This window comes from Pygocentrus nattereri, chromosome 21 (assembly GCF_015220715.1).
Source record: "Pygocentrus nattereri isolate fPygNat1 chromosome 21, fPygNat1.pri, whole genome shotgun sequence".
Lineage (NCBI taxonomy): Eukaryota > Metazoa > Chordata > Actinopteri > Characiformes > Serrasalmidae > Pygocentrus > Pygocentrus nattereri.
The window spans coordinates 446,841-470,000 of NC_051231.1; the positions used below are offsets into that span (position 1 = coordinate 446,841).

The window sequence follows — 23,160 nt, forward strand, 5'->3', positions numbered from 1 at the left end:
GAGCAGACACACACACACAGACATGCAGAGCAGACACACACACACAGACGTGCAGAGCAGACACACACACACACAGACGTGCAGACACACACACGCAGACGTGCAGAGCAGACACAGACACACAGACGTGCAGAGCAGACACACACACACACACAGACGTGCAGACACACACACGCAGACGTGCAGAGCAGACACAGACACACAGACGTGCAGAGCAGACACAGACACAGACGTGCAGAGCAGACACACACACACACAGACGTGCAGACACACACACGCAGACGTGCAGAGCAGACACACACGCAGACGTGCAGAGCAGACACGCAGACGTGCAGAGCAGACACACACACGCAGACGTGCAGAGCAGACACACACACGCAGACGTGCAGAGCAGACACACACACGCAGACGTGCAGAGCAGACACGCAGACGTGCAGAGCAGACACGCAGACGTGCAGAGCAGACACACACACGCAGACGTGCAGAGCAGACACACACACGCAGACGTGCAGAGCAGACACACACACGCAGACGTGCAGAGCAGACACACACACGCAGACGTGCAGAGCAGACACAGACACGCAGACGTGCAGAGCAGACACACACACACACACAGACGTGCAGACACACACACGCAGACGTGCAGAGCAGACACAGACACGCAGACGTGCAGAGCAGACACAGACACGCAGACGTGCAGAGCAGACACAGACACGCAGACATGCAGAGCAGACACACACACGCAGACATGCAGAGCAGACACACACACACAGACATGCAGAGCAGACACACACACACAGACATGCAGAGCAGACACACACACACAGACGTGCAGAGCAGACACACACACACACAGACGTGCAGACACACACACGCAGACGTGCAGAGCAGACACAGACACACAGACGTGCAGAGCAGACACACACACACACACAGACGTGCAGACACACACACGCAGACGTGCAGAGCAGACACAGACACACAGACGTGCAGAGCAGACACAGACACACAGACGTGCAGAGCAGACACACACACAGACGTGCAGAGCAGACACACACACAGACGTGCAGAGCAGACACACACATACACAGACGTGCAGACACACACACGCAGACGTGCAGAGCAAACACACACGCAGACGTGCAGAGCAAACACACACGCAGACGTGCAGAGCAGACACGCAGACGTGCAGAGCAGACACACACACGCAGACGTGCAGAGCAGACACACACACGCAGACGTGCAGAGCAGACACGCAGACGTGCAGAGCAGACACGCAGACGTGCAGAGCAGACACAGACACGCAGACGTGCAGAGCAGACACACACACGCAGACGTGCAGAGCAGACACGCAGACGTGCAGAGCAGACACGCAGACGTGCAGAGCAGACACGCAGACGTGCAGAGCAGACACGCAGACGTGCAGAGCAGACACACACACACAGACGTGCAGAGCAGACACACACACACACAGACGTGCAGACACACACACGCAGACGTGCAGAGCAGACACACACACGCAGACGTGCAGAGCAGACACGCAGACGTGCAGAGCAGACACGCAGACGTGCAGAGCAGACACACACACGCAGACGTGCAGAGCAGACACACACACGCAGACGTGCAGAGCAGACACACACACGCAGACGTGCAGAGCAGACACACACACGCAGACGTGCAGAGCAGACACAGACACGCAGACGTGCAGAGCAGACACACACACACACACAGACGTGCAGACACACACACGCAGACGTGCAGAGCAGACACAGACACACAGACGTGCAGAGCAGACACAGACACACAGACGTGCAGAGCAGACACACACACAGACGTGCAGAGCAGACACACACACAGACGTGCAGAGCAGACACACACACACACAGACGTGCAGAGCAGACACACACACGCAGACGTGCAGAGCAGACACAGACACGCAGACGTGCAGAGCAGACACACACACGCAGACGTGCAGAGCAGACACAGACACGCAGACGTGCAGAGCAGACACAGACACACAGACGTGCAGAGCAGACACACACACACACACAGACGTGCAGACACACACACGCAGACGTGCAGAGCAGACACAGACACACAGACGTGCAGAGCAGACACAGACACACAGACGTGCAGAGCAGACACACACACGCAGACGTGCAGAGCAGACACGCAGACGTGCAGAGCAGACACAGACACGCAGACGTGCAGAGCAGACACACACACGCAGACGTGCAGAGCAGACACACACACGCAGACGTGCAGAGCAGACACGCAGACGTGCAGAGCAGACACGCAGACGTGCAGAGCAGACACACACACACAGACGTGCAGAGCAGACACACACACACACAGACGTGCAGACACACACACGCAGACGTGCAGAGCAGACACACACACGCAGACGTGCAGAGCAGACACGCAGACGTGCAGAGCAGACACGCAGACGTGCAGAGCAGACACACACACGCAGACGTGCAGAGCAGACACACACACGCAGACGTGCAGAGCAGACACACACACGCAGACGTGCAGAGCAGACACACACACGCAGACGTGCAGAGCAGACACAGACACGCAGACGTGCAGAGCAGACACAGACACACAGACGTGCAGAGCAGACACACACACACACACAGACGTGCAGACACACACACGCAGACGTGCAGAGCAGACACAGACACACAGACGTGCAGAGCAGACACAGACACACAGACATGCAGAGCAGACACACACACAGACGTGCAGAGCAGACACACACACAGACGTGCAGAGCAGACACACACACACACAGACGTGCAGAGCAGACACACACACGCAGACGTGCAGAGCAGACACAGACACGCAGACGTGCAGAGCAGACACACACACGCAGACGTGCAGAGCAGACACAGACACGCAGACGTGCAGAGCAGACACAGACACACAGACGTGCAGAGCAGACACACACACACACACAGACGTGCAGACACACACACGCAGACGTGCAGAGCAGACACAGACACACAGACGTGCAGAGCAGACACAGACACACAGACATGCAGAGCAGACACACACACAGACGTGCAGAGCAGACGTAGGAACGTTAATTGAGTAAAGGGATATGAAAATCAATATTGAATCTGCACATCCATTGTAGGAAATCGCCCTTGGCTTTAACAAAGTCAGCAATAAAAGAGAAACAGTGAGTCAGTCAGTGAGTCAGTCAGTGAGTCAGTCAGTGAGTCAGTCAGTGAGTCAGTCAGTGAGTCAGTCAGTGAGTCAGTCAGTGAGTCAAAACTTTATGTACATTGGTCTTCCCTACAGCATCTGCATTTGGGTAAGAAACGTCCTCCCAGACCGTGTACAGAGAGTTAGAGGTGGCTCACATCTCTCCACAGCTCTCAGCATTAATACTGGCTCTCCTCAGGGCTGCGAGCTGAGCCCACTCCTCTACACTCTGTACAGCAGCCACTCGGACAACGTCACAATCAAGTTCGCTGATGACTCCACTCTAGTCGGACTGATCTCTGATGGCAATGAAACGGCATACAGGGAGAAGGTTCAAAGGCTAGTGGAGTGGTGCTCAGAGAACAACTTGGTCATCAACACCTCTAAGACCAAAGAACTGATTGTAGACTTCAGAAGGAGGAAGTCCAACTTGCAGCCAATCTACGTTGATGGACAGTGTGTGGAGAGGGTGTCCAGCTTCAATCTCCTGGGGGTGTATATGGATGCAGATCTCCAATGGGGTTCTAACACCTCAGCGGTAGTGAAGAAGGCCCAGCAGCATCTCTATTTCCTAAGAACCCTTAAGAAGCTGAATCTGGAAAAGAAACTGTTGACTGTCTTCTACCGCTGCTCCGTTGAGAGCGTTTTGACGTACTGTATCTCTGTGTGGTTCTCCAGTTGTACCATAGCACACAAAAAGGCCATACAAAGGGTCATCAACACGGCACAGAAGGTTATTGGACACTCTCCTCCCCTCCCTGGAAGACCTCTACAGAACAGTACACACCCAGGACATAGGATGCCAATTTCGTTGCGCAAATGTACAAGTACAATGTGTAATGACGATAAAGGTTCATTTCATTTCATTTCATTTCATTTTGATTTTTAAAAGGATCCGTCCGTGAATCACGCCCTCCTCCTCCTCAGCAACGTGAGCACATGGGCTCGGCCTGTGACTCCCTGTGTGAGCGGCGTCGGCTGCTGGGAGCTGATGATCACTGTGATAGGCAGGCTCATTGTGCTGGGCCCTGGTTGATGGTCAAGCGGTGCTGGATGCGGCTATTTCCCGTCTCAGCATGCGCGCATTCCTCAAAGCTGAGTTTATTTTTTCTCCTGTTTAGCCTGCCCTCGCGCCGCAGGTCGTCTCTCTCGCTCTCTCCCGGATCCTGACAAAAGCTTAGTTAGCCTTGTTGGCTAATCCGTTTCACAATACCCAGGGCACAACCTCCCCTCCGTTTAACTGGAAAGAGTGCCTCTGGAGGTCTGACGGAGGGCAGAAATCGTTCTAGACAAATCACATTTAAAGAGGGAATCAATAGGCCCCGGCTAGCTAAACTGAGCGGACATGCTTTGAGTGAAGCTAATGGCTAATCCAGTGAGCTACACAAACACGGGAAGACTGCAGATCAGACGAAGGGCACGGCCAGACGCCGCGCTCTGTGGTCTCGCCAGGACGCTTTCATTCAGCCTACAGTACAGTTTGAAGTTAGCAGGTAGCAGACGGACAGGCAGACGGACAGGCAGACGGACAGGCAGACGGACAGGCAGACGGACAGGCAGACGGATAAACCATTACAGTCCTTTACACTGTGATATCAACCCCTCAGGAAAACACAGAATGCCATTAGTGACTGTCACTGGAGACTTTAAGTGACTGAATTGAATCCGATCATGGACTTAATTCTCATTAGCACTCTTTTTACATAACCTCTGATAAGCTTCTAGCGCGAGTGCTCATGTTTTATTGATCTGAATTCGCTCTAATGACTGTGCTCACGTCTTTGTTCGGGATCCTCACTCTTAATTGCAATTAAGTCAAAGTGTTAGTGTTTCAGCTTCTGGAGGATGAATTCCACTTTTGAGTCTCGGTCCTACAAGTTTCATTCTCATGATATTTTTCTCGCCCCTGTTGTGCTGGGCTTGCCCGCTATGGACTTGAGACCTGAGTGATTTGGTTAAAATATCTAATCGTGATTTTTCTACTAACATTCAGCTACAATTTCAACTGTGGCTTTATAAATTAAGATCCAGGCCTGTTTTATTTTGGCCAAAAAGACCAGAACGTCCACCTTCTCTGGCCTGAGGCTTGACGTCTGAACACAGTGCCATGGCCACAGGTGTATGAAGCCGAGCCCCTCGGCCTGCAGACTGCTTCTACAGACATTAGTGAAAGAATGGGTCGCTCTCAGGAGCTCAGAGAATTCCAGCGTGGTGCCGTGATCGGACGCCACCTGTGCAGCAAGTCCAGTCGTGAAATTTCCTCACTACTAAATATTCCACAGTCCACTGTCAGTGGGATTATAACAAAGTGGAAGCGACTGGGAACGACAGCAGCTCAGCCACGAAGTGGTCGGCCACGTAAAATGACAGAGCGGTCAGCGGATGCTGAGGGGCATAGTGCGCAGAGGTCACCGACTTTCTGCAGAGTCAATCACTACAGACCTCCAAACTTCATGTGGCCTTCAGATCAGCTCAAGAACAGCGTAGAGAGCTTCATGGAATGGGTTTCCATGGCCGAGCAGCTGCATCCAAGCCTTACATCACCAAGCGCAATGCAAAGCGTGGAATGCAGTGGAGTAAAGCGCCACCACTGGACTCTAGAGCAGTGGAGACGTGTTCTCTGGACTGACCAATCACGCTTCTCCATCTGGAAATCTGATGGACGAGTCTGGTGGTTGCCAGGAGACGGTATTGTCTGACTGCATTGTGCCAAGTGTGAAGTTTGGTGGAGGGGGGATCATGGTGTGGGGTTGTTCTTCAGGAATTGGGGCAGGTGGCGATTGAGCAGTCCTGACTGAGCTGCAGAGAGTTCGAGCATTCGGCCATGCGCTCGCCCCACACGCTGATTCCTACTAGAAGCCTTAGCTCAGGGGTCGGAACCGACATTTACATTTACATTTAGCAGACGCTCTGATCCAGAGCAAATTACAAGAAGCGCTTTATCTGTCTAGAGAAAGTCTCTCTGCTAGTTTCCAGTAGGTCAGAGAGAGAGACGGTCCTGAGCTCAGATGTCACTGTAGATACAGAGAGAGAAGGAGCAGAGCTGAACTCAGAACAGTGCAGTACAGCACACTACAGCACACTACAGCACACTACAACACACTACAATACACTACAACACACTATAATACACACTAATACACTACATTACAATACACTACAATACACTACTATACAATGAACTACAACACACAGTGCAATACACTAAAATATGATGTACAAGTGCAGCAGAATATATTGCAATCAATACTTCACTCAGTGCTGATTTAAGTGCTGTGTAAAGAGACGGTCCGTCTGCGTTTGAAGACAGCGAGAGACTCTGCTGTTCGGACAGCCAGTGGGAGTTCATTCCACCATTGGGTGCAATGGGACATGTTCAAAAGACCCGTTTTGTCCTTTCAGCAAAAATCAAACGACCTTGGGAGCCACAAGATTTGACCATCTTGGCTGTATGTCTGTGTCAGTGTGTGCTGATGTTCTACAGGCCAAAATATAATCCAAACACAGTCACAGGCTTTACTCTGCTTTAGGCTCCTGCTCAGCTGTAGCTGCTTTTCTCACATCTCAGTCAGGGAACCTTTCCGTAAAGTGGAGTAATATCTTGTAAAATGTCTCTCAACATTGAACTTCTTTAAGGCTGAAGCTGCTTCTTCTTCATCAGCTTCTTCTTAGAACTGTCCTGTTCCACCTTAGATGGTGCCTGAGGCACAGAATGTAACTGCTGTGCCATTTAAAGTGGAACGGGACAATTTGAAGAAGAAGCGACTTCACAACTTGTTTGACAGTTTCTCACTGCAGATTAAACGCATTAGGAAACCAGATGGAGTGACTATAAAAGGCCATTCGTCTCCAAGTTACTGATATTCATCTTCAGTCTTTCTCTTTGCTGTTTCCTTAAGGCGACGCTGTCTGTGTTGCTATGGTGACCAGCCGTCTGTACTGATCTTCAGGGTTAAAGGGTGAATCAGCAGTTCTACATTAACTCCAGCGTTTGAGACCATTTACTGTTAAACTGAGTTGAAGGATCAGCAGAGCTTTATTTTACTGTAGAGGAGGATTATTTTATTATTACCTACTGATCTGATTCAGCTGTGGAGCCACGACAGGGCAGTAGGAGAGCCAGAGAAAAATATTTTGGTTCTATTTGGTTATTTTTGTTGAATTTTGGTCGGAAAACCTGGAATAATTGACTTTGCCTAAGGCTGAAGTGCCTGCGAAGCTGAAAAGTGATATCATGGTATAACAATATCACCGTGTACTGGTACAGATAGATCACCCAGTGCTGTTGTTCCAAGTAGACAAGGATGTCTGGTTGCCCAATTGAGAGTCTTCCATTTAGCCCCGCCCACATCTCCTCACTACCTTGCACCTTGCAAGCTCTGGTAAAGCACCAAAACTTCACAAAACTCACCAAAGATGACTGTCCCCTTTAAAAATCATCTTCGTCCTAGGAGATATCAATCAGTCATCCTTCATTTAAACCCCCACTTACAATGTAGCCAAGCTGGGTAGTAAAAAGAAGTCAGATTTTATAATAAAATAATAAAAATCATAATAGTAAACTTTAATAATAAAATGGTACCAACAAACTATGAAATCAGTAAGCCAGTACAATTACAACAACTTAACAAGTAACAGATCAGGATAGAATACATAAAAATATAAATGAAATAAAAAGGAATCAAAGATTTAAGACAAAAAGATTACAATAATAAAATAAATTTAAAAAGCATAAAATAAATAACAAAAAAAATTAAAAAGAAAAAAAATAATAAATGAAATGCTAATAAAATAGATAAAAAGAATAAATAATAACAAATACTAATACAATAAATAGAGAGTAAATAATAACTAGTATGCTAATAAAATTAATAAAGAATAAATAACAAAAATACTAATAAAATAAGGAATAACAAATAAAATTACTAATAAAATAAATAAAAAGAATAAATAACAACTAGTGTACTAATAAAACAAATAAAGAATAAATAATAACTAGTATACTAATAAAGAATAAATATGAACAAAAATACTAATAAAATAAAGAATAAATAATAACAAAAACACTAATAAAATCAATAAAAACAAATAATTACAAAAAATACTAATGAAAGTAACAAAAATATTAATAAAACAAAGAAGAGGAATAAAATTAATAATCAAAAGTAAAACAATAGGTAAGACATGCCTAAAACATATTTAAACATTATATTAAAAGTTTTATGGACTGGTGAGTCTAAATGTGTAGTTGGGAAAACTTGGATCGGAGAACTTTTTCACACAACCTCTGACTTTTCCACAGGACTGCGTCAGTATCAGAGTTGGTTTTACATTATTCTGAGCAGTGATGCTGAACTTTTGGGCTGTAGTGTGTAGAGGTGAAGTGTGTCCAGCAGCCCAGTGAGCTGATGTCCTCTGCTTGCTGATCTTTTCTCAGGAGAAGTCTCTGTTCAGACTGGCACAACCACAACCAGCCCGGAGGTGATTTATGATGACGTTCCATCAGAGGATCTGTCTCCAGGAGAAGGTCAGCCGTAACACTGGCGTGTAGCGGGTGGATGTATGTTTATGTGGGTGTATGTGTGCATGTGATCTGTATGTCTGCTGGGATTGGGCCAGTGCCTGGTGATGGTTAACTCAGTTACCGTGGTAACAGCCCAAACTCATTTATGGCCAATTTAAAAAAAAAAAAACAACAACAAAAAAACTTCCAACTTTTTAGAAATTTATTTCAGTAACACGTTCTATGAAGGTCACATTTGCAAGCATCTATAAACACATTCATAACATGTTATAATGCATTCATAAGGTATCATAAACATGGCTATAAATATTTATAAAATTGCATTACACATTATAGCCATGCTTATTATGCATTAGGAACTGTTAAGACTGTTAAAATTCTAAGAGCTCATAAGCTGTATTAGTCCGCTCTGAGTAAAGTGGAGCGTGCTGGACTAAAGCCTCCTCCAGGGTTCAGACTGAGGCTTCAAGTTGAAGAATTTACTGAAGGATTTACTGAAACACTAAAACACAATAAAGCTCATTACAGGCTTCAAATGTCAGAGTTTAAACTAGAGCAACATCAGAGTTTCACCCAATGTGGGAAAGTCAATGTTCACCACTGTTAATGTTCACCACTGTTAATGTTCACCACTGTTAATGTTCACCACTGTTAATGTTCACCACCGTTAATGTGCACCACTGTTAATGATCACCACCGTTAATGTGCACCACCGTTAATGTTCACCACCGTTAATGTGCACCACTGTTAATGTTCACCACTGTTAATGTTCACCACTGTTAATGTTCACCACTGTTAATGTTCACCACCGTTAATGTGCACCACCGTTAATGTGCACCACCGTTAATGTGCACCACTGTTAATGTTCACCACTGTTAATGTTCACCACTGTTAATGGTCACCACTGTTAATGTTCACCACTGTTAATGTGCACCACAGTTAATGTTCACCACCGTTAATGTTCACCACCGTTAATGTGCACCACCTTTAATGTGCACCACCGTTAATGTGCACCACCGTTAATGTTCACCACCGTTAATGTTCACCACCGTTAATGGTCACCACCGTTAATGTGCACCACCGTTAATGTTCACCACTGTTAATGTTCACCACTGTTAATGTTCACCACTGTTAATGTGCACCACTGTTAATGTGCACCACTGTTAATGTTCACCACTGTTAATGTGCACCACAGTTAATGTTCACCACCGTTAATGTTCACCACCGTTAATGTGCACCACCGTTAATGTTCACCACCGTTAATGTTCACCACCGTTAATGGTCACCACTGTTAATGTTCACCACTGTTAATGTTCACCACTGTTAATGTGCACCACTGTTAATGTTCACCACTGTTAATGTTCACCACTGTTAATGTTCACCACTGTTAATGGTCACCACTGTTAATGTGCACCACTGTTAATGTTCACCACTGTTAATGTGCACCACAGTTAATGTTCACCACCGTTAATGTGCACCACCGTTAATGTGCACCACCGTTAATGTTCACCACCGTTAATGTTCACCACCGTTAATGGTCACCACCGTTAATGTTCACCACCGTTAATGTTCACCACTGTTAATGTGCACCACAGTTAATGTTCACCACCGTTAATGTTCACCACCGTTAATGTGCACCACCGTTAATGTGCACCACCGTTAATGTTCACCACCGTTAATGTTCACCACCGTTAATGTGCACCACCGTTAATGTGCACCACCGTTAATGTTCACCACCGTTAATGTTCACCACCGTTAATGTGCACCACCGTTAATGTGCACCACCGTTAATGTGCACCACCGTTAATATTCACCACCGTTAATATTCACCACTGTTAATGTTCACCACCGTTAATGTGCACCACCGTTAATATTCACCACCGTTAATGTTCACCACCGTTAATGTGCACCACCGTTAATGTGCACCACCGTTAATATTCACCACCGTTAATATTCACCACCGTTAATATTCACCACCGTTAATGTGCACCACCGTTAATGTGCACCACCGTTAATATTCACCACCGTTAATATTCACCACCGTTAATATTCACCACTGTTAATGTGCACCACCGTCAATGTTCACCACCGTTAATGTGCACCACCGTTAATGTGCACCACCGTTAATGTGCACCACCGTTAATATTCACCACCGTTAATATTCACCACCGTTAATGTTCACCACCGTTAATGTGCACCACCGTTAATGTTCACCACCGTTAATGTTCACCACCGTTAATGTGCACCACCGTTAATGTGCACCACCGTTAATGTGCACCACCGTTAATGTTCACCACCGTTAATGTGCACCACCGTTAATGTGCACCACCGTTAATATTCACCACCGTTAATATTCACCACCGTTAATATTCACCACCGTTAATATTCACCACCGTTAATATTCACCACCGTTAATGTGCACCACCGTTAATATTCACCACCGTTAATATTCACCACCGTTAATATTCACCACCGTTAATGTGCACCACCGTCAATGTTCACCACCGTTAATGTGCACCACCGTTAATATTCACCACCGTTAATATTCACCACCGTTAATGTTCACCACCGTTAATGTGCACCACCGTTAATATTCACCACCGTTAATGTTCACCACCGTTAATGTGCACCACCGTTAATATTCACCACCGTTAATGTTCACCACCGTTAATGTGCACCACCGTTAATGTTCACCACCGTTAATGTTCACCACCGTTAATGTGCACCACCGTTAATGTGCACCACCGTTAATGTGCACCACCGTTAATATTCACCACCGTTAATATTCACCACCGTTAATGTTCACCACCGTTAATGTGCACCACCGTTAATATTCACCACCGTTAATGTTCACCACCGTTAATGTGCACCACCGTTAATGTGCACCACCGTTAATATTCACCACCGTTAATATTCACCACCGTTAATATTCACCACCGTTAATGTGCACCACCGTTAATGTGCACCACCGTTAATATTCACCACCGTTAATATTCACCACCGTTAATATTCACCACCGTTAATGTGCACCACCGTCAATGTTCACCACCGTTAATGTGCACCACCGTTAATGTGCACCACCGTTAATGTGCACCACCGTTAATATTCACCACCGTTAATATTCACCACCGTTAATGTTCACCACCGTTAATGTGCACCACCGTTAATATTCACCACCGTTAATGTTCACCACCGTTAATGTGCACCACCGTTAATGTGCACCACCGTTAATGTTCACCACCGTTAATGTGCACCACCGTTAATGTGCACCACCGTTAATATTCACCACCGTTAATATTCACCACCGTTAATGTTCACCACCGTTAATGTGCACCACCGTTAATATTCACCACCGTTAATGTGCACCACCGTTAATGTGCACCACCGTTAATGTGCACCACCGTTAATGTTCACCACCGTTAATGTTCACCACCGTTAATGTGCACCACCGTTAATGTGCACCACCGTTAATATTCACCACCGTTAATATTCACCACCGTTAATGTTCACCACCGTTAATGTGCACCACCGTTAATATTCACCACCGTTAATGTTCACCACCGTTAATGTGCACCACCGTTAATGTGCACCACCGTTAATATTCACCACCGTTAATATTCACCACCGTTAATGTGCACCACCGTTAATGTGCACCACCGTTAATATTCACCACCGTTAATATTCACCACCGTTAATATTCACCACTGTTAATGTGCACCACCGTCAATGTTCACCACCGTTAATGTGCACCACCGTTAATGTGCACCACCGTTAATGTGCACCACCGTTAATATTCACCACCGTTAATATTCACCACCGTTAATGTTCACCACCGTTAATGTGCACCACCGTTAATATTCACCACCGTTAATGTTCACCACCGTTAATGTGCACCACCGTTAATGTGCACCACCGTTAATATTCACCACCGTTAATATTCACCACCGTTAATATTCACCACCGTTAATGTGCACCACCGTTAATGTGCACCACCGTTAATATTCACCACCGTTAATATTCACCACCGTTAATATTCACCACTGTTAATGTGCACCACCGTCAATGTGCACCACCGTTAGCCTGGCACTGACTTAACACTGCATATCCAATAGAACTCCAGCAGAAACCAGGATTACTGTACTGTACTGTACTGTAGTGTTACAGAGTGAAGGGTTCTAGTGCTCGACGTTAGAACCAGTGATCGAACTAATTACAATGACAGCACTCGACTATCTCGCCCCTCCCTCTCCAGGCCTTCACTCCACAGTGACGTTACGCTCAGTGTGATATCAGAGGGGGTTCAGGGGAGGGGCTGATGGGTACTTGGTTAGAGCTCGGAGGGCGGGGCACTGCCGGCCGATTGATATCAGCCCTTTCTAAAAAGGTTCCACATGTCAGATTAAGTAGTTCCAGTTGTCTGGAATTTGCTGCAGTTCTGTCTTGCTAGATTTCTAACAATCTCATTTTATTTAAATTTAATATTTTACAATATGCTATAACCACAGCCTTTACTGACCTGTGCTGCACTCTTAAACATCAGGGTTCGTTAAGGGTACTTTAGTGAAGAATAGAGTTCTAAATAGAACCATCAACACTCCAGGAACCCTTTGCCTGTGAAATGGCTCTTCAGATTTATGGAAAATGTGCTGTAAATCACCAAGAAGGGGTTTTCTATTGTTACAAGCTTGAAATCATAACACCAGAACACTAATTGTTATATAGAACCCAAAAAGGTTTGATGTAAGAACTCTTAAAGCTTCAGTACCGAGAGATTTTGGACAATTCCATGCTCCCAACTTTGTGGGAACAGTTTGGGGACGGCCCCTTCCTGTTCCAACATGACTGAGCACCAGTGCACAAAGCAGGTCCATAAAGACGTGGATGAGCCAGTTTGGTGTGGAAGAACTTGACTGGCCTGCACAGAGTCCTGACCTCAACCCCATAGAACACCTTTGGGATGAATTAGAGCGGAGACTGTGAGCCAGGCCTTCTCGTCCAACATCAGCGTCTGACCTCACAAATGTGCTTCTGGAAGAACGGTCAAAAATTCCCATAAACACTCCTAACCCTTGTGGAAAGCCTTCCCAGAAGAGCTGAAGCTGTTATAGCTGCAAAGGGTGGGCCGACATCACATTAAACCCTATGGATTAAGACTGGGAGGTCACTGAAGGTCATATGTGTGTGAAGCCAGACGAGCGAATATATATTTTGGCAATATAGTGAATTACACACTTACCTACTTACTTACTTATTGACCCTGAAGGAAATGAGGCAGCCAGTGTGAGTAACACAGTACAGCACAGTTATAATAATAAGTGTGATACAGTATAAAAAAGAAGAAAAACATCTCCAGGCATACATACAGCTAGAAATATAGAGAAATATGCAATAAAGGCTTTCCTGAGATAAAAAGGCAGTGCAGTAATGATGTACAGGGAGGCTCAGGTAACAGCACATAATCACAATACTGAATAAAGTGCAGATATTGGTGCTGGAATAAAGCGTCAAATAAAAGGTGAAGCACCCCAGCACCACCACCCAACACAACACCTGGTTTTAGTCCTTTCCCACGGTTTTCCCCACGCGATTGTTTTCCAAGGAAGATGAATTTCATTACTCAGCCAGGATGCCTGTGACAGCTGTGCGTTCATGCGTGTTTGTGTGTTTGGGACCGAGCTTGTGCATCTCTGACTGTCCCCATGTCTCCAGGGCTGTGCTGAGAGCTGCGTGTTGTGTGTGTGACAGGAGACATGATCTACGAGGACGTGCAGAGAGACGAGGGTCCCCAGGGGCCCAACAGCGGCTGGAGCTCCAGTGAGTTTGAGAGTTATGATGAGCAGTCTGATTCGGAGAAAGTGCCCACCCACAGCAAGGTGTGTGTGTGTGTGTGTGTGTGTGTGTGTGTGTGTGTGTGTGTGTGTGTGTGTGTGTGTGTGTGTGACATCTAGAGTTCAGCGATGTTCAGCAGTTTATTTAAATATAAGACGTGTTGCAGAGTAAAACAGAAATCTGTAATTTTAAATCTCCATTGAACAGCATTTAAATGAAACGGTACAAATACGAGATATTTAATGTTTTGCTTTATCATCTTCAAGCTCATTTTAAACTCAAAGGGACGTTCAAGACTACGAAGAAGAACAAATGTTCAAAAACATCTTAAACAGGTGATGCAGTCGTGCTTAGGTAGAAGGGAGCATCCAGGGAAGTCCGAGTGCTTTAAGAGCAAGGATGATTAGAGGCTCCCAACATCCATCAGTCAGTAATCCAGCTGTTTGAGATGTTCTTCAACAGGCGATTGGAAGGATTTAGGTATTTCACCCTTTACTGCACGTAATATCTTCAACGAATTTAGGGCTTGTTTCTTGCAACGACGAACCATTGGCAATAATGCAACGTGCATTGTGGTCCAACCTTGTAGATTAATTGTGAACATAATGAATTTTATGTTGAAGAAAAGGGCCATACTGATTGTTACCGGCATAAAGTTGAAAAGCTGTTACATCTGTAACAGCACCATTAATGAGCTGTGGCCTAAAAACTGGATTAATTGGTGTTTTCAGTCCCAGAATGATTAATAAATGTTGTTCAAAGCGAAGGTGATGTAACTCAGGGGTGAACATGCTCTCGTCCCAACTTTTTTAGAATGAGTTGCAGGAAACAATTTTGGAATGAGTGTATACACCGGTCAGCCATAACACTGACCACCTCCTTCTACGCTCATTTTCCACTTTATCAGCTCCACTGACCGTATAGCTGCACTCTGTAGTTCTACAGTTACAGACTGTAGTCCATCTGTTTCTCTGATACTCTGTTACCCTGTTCTTCAGTGGTCAGGACCCCCATGGACCCTCACAGAGCAGGTACTATTTGGGTGGTGGGTCATTCTCAGCACTGCAGTAACACTGACATGGTGGTGGTGTGTTAGTGTGTGTTGCGCTGGTCTGAGTGGATCAGACAGCAGTGCTGCTGGAGTTTTTAAACACCTCAGTGTCGCTGCTGGACTGAGAATAGTCCACCAACCAAACATATCCAGCCAACAGTGTCCTGTGGGCAGTGTCCTGTGGGCAGTGTCCTGTGGGCAGTGTCCTGTGGGCAGTGTCCTGTGGGCAGTGTCCTGTGGGCAGTGTCCTGTGGGCAGCGTCCTGTGACCACTGATGAAGGACTAGAGGATGACCAACACAAACTGTGCAGCAGCAGATGAGCTGTCGTCTCTGACTTTACATCTACAAGGTGGACCGACAAGGTAGGAGTGTCTAATAGAGTGGACAGTGAGTGTATTTAAACTCCAGCAGCACTGCTGTGTCTGATCCACTCAGACTAGCACAACACACTAACACACCACCACCACGTCAGTGTTACTGCAGTGCTGAGAATGACCCACCACCCAAACAGTACCTGCTCTGTGAGGGTCCATGGGGGTCCTGACCACTGAAGAACAGGGTAACAGAAACAGATGGTAAGTGGAGCTGATAAACTGGACAATGACCGGTGTGTAGACAAAATAAAGTTTGTTGTGTTGTACTGTTTGCATTTTCATACAGGTGAAGGTGAATTTCCTAATTATTCCTTTCTGTTTATATTAGAATTCCAGATACTTCTATATCAAAATAATTTTTCATGCACTTTGATATAGTAAGTATTCCTGCACGGGTCAAATATTGCTGAATATGCTCAAAAGTTGTGGAAAAATAGGAGTAAATTTACAGAAAAAACATTCCGTTACATTAGAATATTATATTTAAATGGTGAAGGGCATCTCAGTTGGTCGGGTCACTGTGAGTCTGTATGTTTTTTGACCACAGGGGGGCAGTGTTTGCCTACATTTCCCTAAACCTGCTCATTTCACTATACGCCAGCTTTTCTCTCACTACTTGGCCCAGACTGAATGTTTGAATTCACTGTGCAACCCCATTAGCCTCCCTTATGTGGTCCTGAGGTCAGGCTGCCGTGGAGAGCACTCTGCCCAGGCAGATGTCCCTGAGAAACCAATTGCCCATCGCCATCCTCACCTTCATCCAACCTGTTAGGCACTCGCCCAGTAAAAATTAGACACTTCACTTTAATACCTGAGCGATCCTTATCAGTCCATTGAGCAATTCCAACACTATTACACTGCATGTACTTGACAACTAATGGTTTCCCTATGAAGTGTGAAAATTGCTTTGACGTGTTTCTCCAGCATCAAAATACTAGTAATGAGTCGAGGGGAGTGGATTTGTGGAATCATATTGAAGACATTTCACTTAAACTTCATTAAAATCAAGATTTATCTCGTAATCATGCTTAATCATGTTGCGCAAGCTTTAAACCAAGTTTAATAATAATCAAGGTTGAATTTAAATCGTTTTGAATTTTGTTGTGTAACTCACTGATTTAGGGTTAAAGATTCTCCCCACAAGGGGGCGCTATTAGCACTCGGCTTTTGTGTGAGATCTCAGTAGCTCATATGTTTTCAATCAATCAATCAATCAACCTTTAATCTCGGAGAACACTGAAGGTGACCCTCATTTACAGTGTTGACGAGTTCATAAAGAGCAAGGGATTGATGATGTGTAAGAACATAGCAAATAATAAAAGTAAATTTAATAAATCAAATAAAAAAAAAACTCAAATCATACAAGTATAAAAGTGGAACATTAATAAAAATGTATATATATATAAACAATCATTAGAACAGCTAAAATGTGAAGGTTCATAATATAAAATTTAAAAAAATAAGAGGAGAATAAGAAAAAATCTATTTTAATGAAAAACAATAATATCATAATTAAAACAAGAATAACAAAAAATAAACAAATAAAAATACAGTAATGTAAATAAGATATTGATGGTAAAACATCAGGTAAAGCAGTGAGAGGCAGAGTGGAGGTGCTCAGAGAGTAGAAGTGACCCAGCGAGCTGAGCTGTAGTGGTTCCTGTAGTGAGGGTCCAGTTCACTGTAGTAGTACTTGGTCCATGGGGGTCCTGACCACTGAAGAACAGGGTAACAGAGTATCAGAGAAACAGATGGACTACAGTCTGTAACTGTAGAACTACAGAGTGCAGCTATACGGTCAGTGGAGCTGGTAAGATGGACAGTGAGGTGGTCCTGATGTTGGGCCTGACCGGCGTATACAGGGCACACATCACTACACCGTCACATTCAGAGAATCAGGTCTGAGCCGCTGAGCCCTGTAGTGTGGATGTAGCCTGGACACCTTAACGCCTGTTTGTTCTCCCTTGTGTGCTTTTGGGTTTGTGTCCATGATGCTGTTGTTTGTTTTAACCCTCGCTCATCCCTTTGTTTCCCCTCCTCCTTTCCTCCTTTCCTCTTACTCCCTGGTGTCTGTGGTTGCCTTTTGACTTGACCCCTGTGCTACTGCCCCGTGATGCCTGTAGCTGCCCCCTGATGTGCGTCGGCTGAGGGAACGCTGTGCCAAGACCAAGAGGGAGCTAGCCATGAGGCTGGGGGGAAAACACCAGGTATACAAGCACTTACGCTGGCATGCAAAAGTTTGGGATCACTTGTCACGTTACCTGTATTCAGTAATAAGACGCTGAAGGGCACACGGCGGAAGATGTTTTAGGCTTTGTTCAGTGTTTGTTTTACAGGTTTTTGGGAAACAGTTTTTTATCTAATTATTTAATTATTAATATTTATAGTATAATTATTTATAGTAAATTCACCCCCACTTTATATCAAATGCCTCTGATAACTGTGTAGTTACAAGTGGTCAACACGTCACTGCTGTCAGATGAAAACCTCCCGTTTCCAAGCGGTTAAAGACAGATTCCAGATTTTTGAGCAGTAGTTTAATTGCAGATCAAAGAGTTTGGAAGTTGAGTTTTAGTTAAGTGATACTTTGTAAAATCCCACAAACGGGGAAATCCCACCTCTGCATTTAACCCATCCGTGAAGTGAAACACCACATGCACACTGGCCCGGAGCGGTGGGCAGCCCTATCCACGGCACCCGGGGAGCAGTTGGGGGTTAGGCGTCTTGCTCAAGGACACCTCAGTCATGTGCTGTCGGCCCTGGGGATCGAACCGGCGACCTTCCGGTCACAGGGCCAGTTCCCTGACCTCCAGCCCGTGATTTGTAGCAGAGTATTTGCTGAGAGTTCGGCCATAGATCAAATCTATTCAATGAGCCCTTTCACACAGTGTCAGAAACCACATGAACAGGTACTAGATAAGACCTAACAACTCAGCGTGGGTTAGGAGCGAGTGTAAAATGATTTAGACTTTCAGTTTGGAGTCCATTTGGATTTTGTCCTTAGGCAAGACTCTAAATGCGACATCTGCCCTCCTCTGCAATGCGGTTAAACTGCAAGTTGCATGGGATAAGAATTTCTTGGCCGATCGACCTTTTTTAGGGGTAAAAGGGGAAAAACTTTGATTTGATTTCACTAAACTATGCCTTTAAGGCTGGATCATAATCCGTCAACGGATTATGCCACAGACTGCAGTGATATACATATATAAAGAAAACATCGTATCTCCAAAACGGTAACTTTACAAGAGAAGGAAAAAACATACTTCACTTTTAATGTAAGTCAGTGGAACCAGAATTTTTTGTTTTGGTTCTTTCATGATAAAATTTACACACAATGTAAAGAACAACAGGCCTGGATCTCTGTATATTTTACTCTGTCTGCCATACAATTTTATCACTGAAGGATATTAAGGGAAACTATAACAGCACTACAGGCATATATATGATAATAACACACATCTGGCCATTGAAAGTCCAGAGGTCAAAGTTTCATGTCTATTGATGGACCCCTAACCTGCTTTCGCACTGCTTCACTGTCTCTCGCCAACTGTCCCTGCTTTACTCTAATCTAGCGCTGAAATGGGTTTATGGGTTAGTTCTGAGGACACATGTAAATGAAGTCACTGGAGTCTGTTTACTGCCACATCTGAGGCGTCACCACTTGGTCTCAATTGGTGGCCTGCTTTTTGGGAGCGAGGCCACCAGCTCTTCTCTAGTTTAAAAATATCCCTGTGGCTCTAGGTTCCCTGAGACTTCACTCAGCTGAGGGTGGGGTTTATGGCCTTGAAGACCAGCTGCATCAAACAAGCCTTGCAGCGCTCCGGTAAACGACAGCTAAATGTGCCGACCCACACGACCCGCTGTTTCAGAGCAAGTGATGGGTGGTCTTCAGGTCAGTCTCTGATCTCTTGTCCACTCCTGTGCCTTCTACAGGTCCATCAGTTGATGCGAGCGGCACGCAGCGGGACTAAAGATGGCCTAGAGAAGACCAAAATAGCCGTCATGAGGAGAGTCTCCTTTCTGCAGAAGAAGGATCGCTCAGGTAATTGACGTTTTTTCTTAAAGCAGTTTACGCAGTTTTTTTCCTTCTACGACAAAATGTGGTCCTTGGACGGGCGGACTGGCAGGCGGGCGGACTGGCGGGCGGGCGGGCGGACTGGCGGGCGGGCGGGCGGGCGGGCGGACGGGCGGACTGGCTGGCGGGCGGGCGGGCGGACTGGGGAGCGGACTGCCGGGCGGGCGGGCGGGCGGACTGGCTGGCGGGCGGGCTGGCGTTCGGGCTGGTGGGCTGGCGTTCGGGCTGGCGGGCGGACTGGCTGGCGGGCGGGCGGGCTGGCGGGCTGGCGGGCGGGCTGGCGGGCGGGCGGGCGGGCTGGAGGGCGGACTGGCTGGCGGGCGGACTGGCTGGCGGGCTGGCGGGCGGACTGGGGAGCGGACTGCCGGGCGGGCGGGCGGACTGGCTGGCGGGCGGGCTGGCGTTCGGGCTGGCGGGCTGGCGTTCGGGCTGGCGGGCGGACTGGCTGGCGGGCGGGCGGGCTGGCGGGCGGGCGGGCGGGCTGGAGGGCGGACTGGCTGGCGGGCGGACTGGCTGGCGGGCTGGCGGGCCGGCTGGCGGGCGGGCTGGCGGGCGGGCGGGCTGGAGGGCGGACTGGCGTGCGGGCTGGCTGGCGGGCGGGCGGGCGGGCGGGCTTGCGGACTGGCTGGCGGGCGGGTGGGCGGGCGGGCGGACTGGCGGGCGGGCGGACTGGCGGGCAGTTATCTAGTTTAGTCAGCCAGGCAGCATGAGGTGCTTAGCATCTGATTAAAGTGCCTGTACAGGTGATCTGTTAATTTTCTGCCAAGTTTTTCTAATAAAATAATCAAATCCACAAAATATTAAATATGAAAGTGTCCAGAATATATTGTGGAAAAAGAGAGTTCAGAAAGATTACTAGTCATTTCCACTAATGTGATATAAATTACGGCTCAGTTTGCCGGCGTTTGTTTTGATTTGTTTCATTTGCTGATTGATTTTTTGCTTCTGGATTCTTCTGCTTCTGATTTTTGGCACTTTTTAACAGGGGGCAGGTCTTAGATGTTGACAAGCACCTTCTATTGGTCAACTAATTTAGATTGACAGGTCTGCTAAACACATAACCACCCACTCAGGCTGAAGAGCCCCCAGTGTGGCGGCCCACGTCTGCCTGTAATGATCAAACATTATTATTATTATTATTATTATTATTATTATTATCATCATTATTATTATTATTACTATTATTATTATTGCCCATCAGCTGTCTCCTAGCTGCAGTAATCAGTGCTATTTTCCTCTGATTAGGTGTTTTTAGGTCAGTGCGCATTATTTCCCTCGACCTCGCAGCGCCACACGTTCAACACGTTTCCTGACCCACCACACCTGATTCAGCTCACGGGGGGCCTGATCAGCTGCTGGGCTGGATCAGTGGGTTAATGTCAGGAACAGGTGAAGTCGTGTGACGCTGCAGGTATCCAGAAGAAGGGCAAATAAACACTGACTCAAAAAGCAAAGCTCCCCTAGTGGATGGATGGATGGATGGATGGATAGATGGATGGATAGATGGATGGATAGATGGATGGATGGATGGATGGATGGATGGATAGATGGATGGATGGATGGATGGATGGATGGATTTATGGATAAATAAATGGATGGATAGATGGATGGATGGATGGATGGATGGCTATATGGATTTATGGATGGATGAATAGATGGATGGATAGATGGATGGGTGGATGGATGGATGGCTAGATGGATTTATGGATAGATGAATAGATGGATGGATGAATAGATGGATGGATGGATGGATGGCTATATGGATTTATGGACGGATGGATGGATGGACGGATGGACGGATGGATGGATGGATGGACACATACATACTCACTCACTTAATTTCTTTTTCTTTCTGTCTTTAATTCTTTCTTTCTGTCTTTCTTTCTGTCTTTAATTCTTTCTTTCTGTCTTTCTTTCTGTCTTTAATTCTTTCTTTCTGTCTTTCTTTCTTCATCCCGAAGGACATTTAGCAGCCAGTATCAGTCTCACAGGACAGTAATAATAAGGGTGAAACAATAAATACAAAAACCATCTACAGGCATTTATACAGATAGAAATACACAAAACTCTGCAATAAGATCTATAACCTGAGATAAAAAGGGCAGCGATAACAATCCTGAATAAATGTGTGCAGGTATTGGTCCTGAAGTAAAGCGTCCAGGTGTGGAGTGTCCAGATGTGCAGTAGGGGTTACAGAAAGTGCAATATGTACAGTAAAGTGTCCACATGAGCAGACAGATCAAATAAACCAATGATTTAGTATGAAATTCTGATTTTATGATTTCTCAGTCTGCTCACTGAGTGCAGAGCCCTGCTGGTGACATCCCGTATAAAAATAATGTGTGGCCATGACTTAGTTAGATAATTAAGGTGTGGGAATGAGATGAAAAGTTTAATTTAATTCTCATTGGTTGTATTTGCAACACACAGGGTGATTCATAAAGATTGATCTGATTCAAAATGATTGATTTCACTGTAAATCATCACAGATCAGTGCAGTGAGCTGTAAACGGTTTAAATGAGCATAAAGTTTATTATGTAGTTCTACAAGGTCTCAGTCTGAACCTCCTCCAGCTGTACGGTCGACATCAACACCACAGTCAGACTCATCCCAGACTGGACTGAGCGTGTCGGGCGTCGCTGCTCTCACGGCTCTTTCAGTGGGATCTCGGAGATCATCCAGTGCTGTGGAACCAGCGCCGAACGCTCTGAGCTGCTGGAGCTTCACTGCTGATGAAAATCCCGCTGCTCAGTTCTGACGGATTCACTCTGATTGACGTGGAGAACGCAGAACGTTCTGCTCAGGGGTCTCAGCTCCTCTCAGACTGAGGGAGCCGGTCAGACACTCTATGACCTCCTCTTACAGTTGGAGTGTGATTGGTTCCTCGGCGCCTCACAGCTGTAAAAATATGGGGCTTTGAAATCGGAGGAATCTTTTTGAACAGCCCTGTTACTTTGATTCTTAATATTTTGTTTGTGGATTTTATACGAATTTAACTCCATCAAAAAGCCGACGGTCTTTTTATTGTGGAATAAAGGAGCCAAAACATACAGGTGTGTTCTGTGGGTTCCCACTTAGTTTCCTTTTAAGCAGAA

The 23,160-nt window shown here is 46.2% G+C and overlaps 1 protein-coding gene across 1 annotated transcript in view; it reads left to right on the top strand.

Moving 5' to 3' along the window:
* The window catches only part of arhgef10la (Rho guanine nucleotide exchange factor (GEF) 10-like a), a 263,737-nt gene that overhangs the window by 34,881 nt on the left and 205,696 nt on the right, over nucleotides 1-23,160 (top strand). The window contains exons 5-8 of the mRNA XM_017716475.2: nucleotides 8,648-8,737; nucleotides 14,480-14,607; nucleotides 18,113-18,196; nucleotides 19,923-20,031. Coding sequence (XP_017571964.1) covers nucleotides 8,648-8,737; nucleotides 14,480-14,607; nucleotides 18,113-18,196; nucleotides 19,923-20,031 — 411 coding nt within the window. The remainder of the gene's footprint in view (nucleotides 1-8,647; nucleotides 8,738-14,479; nucleotides 14,608-18,112; nucleotides 18,197-19,922; nucleotides 20,032-23,160) is intronic.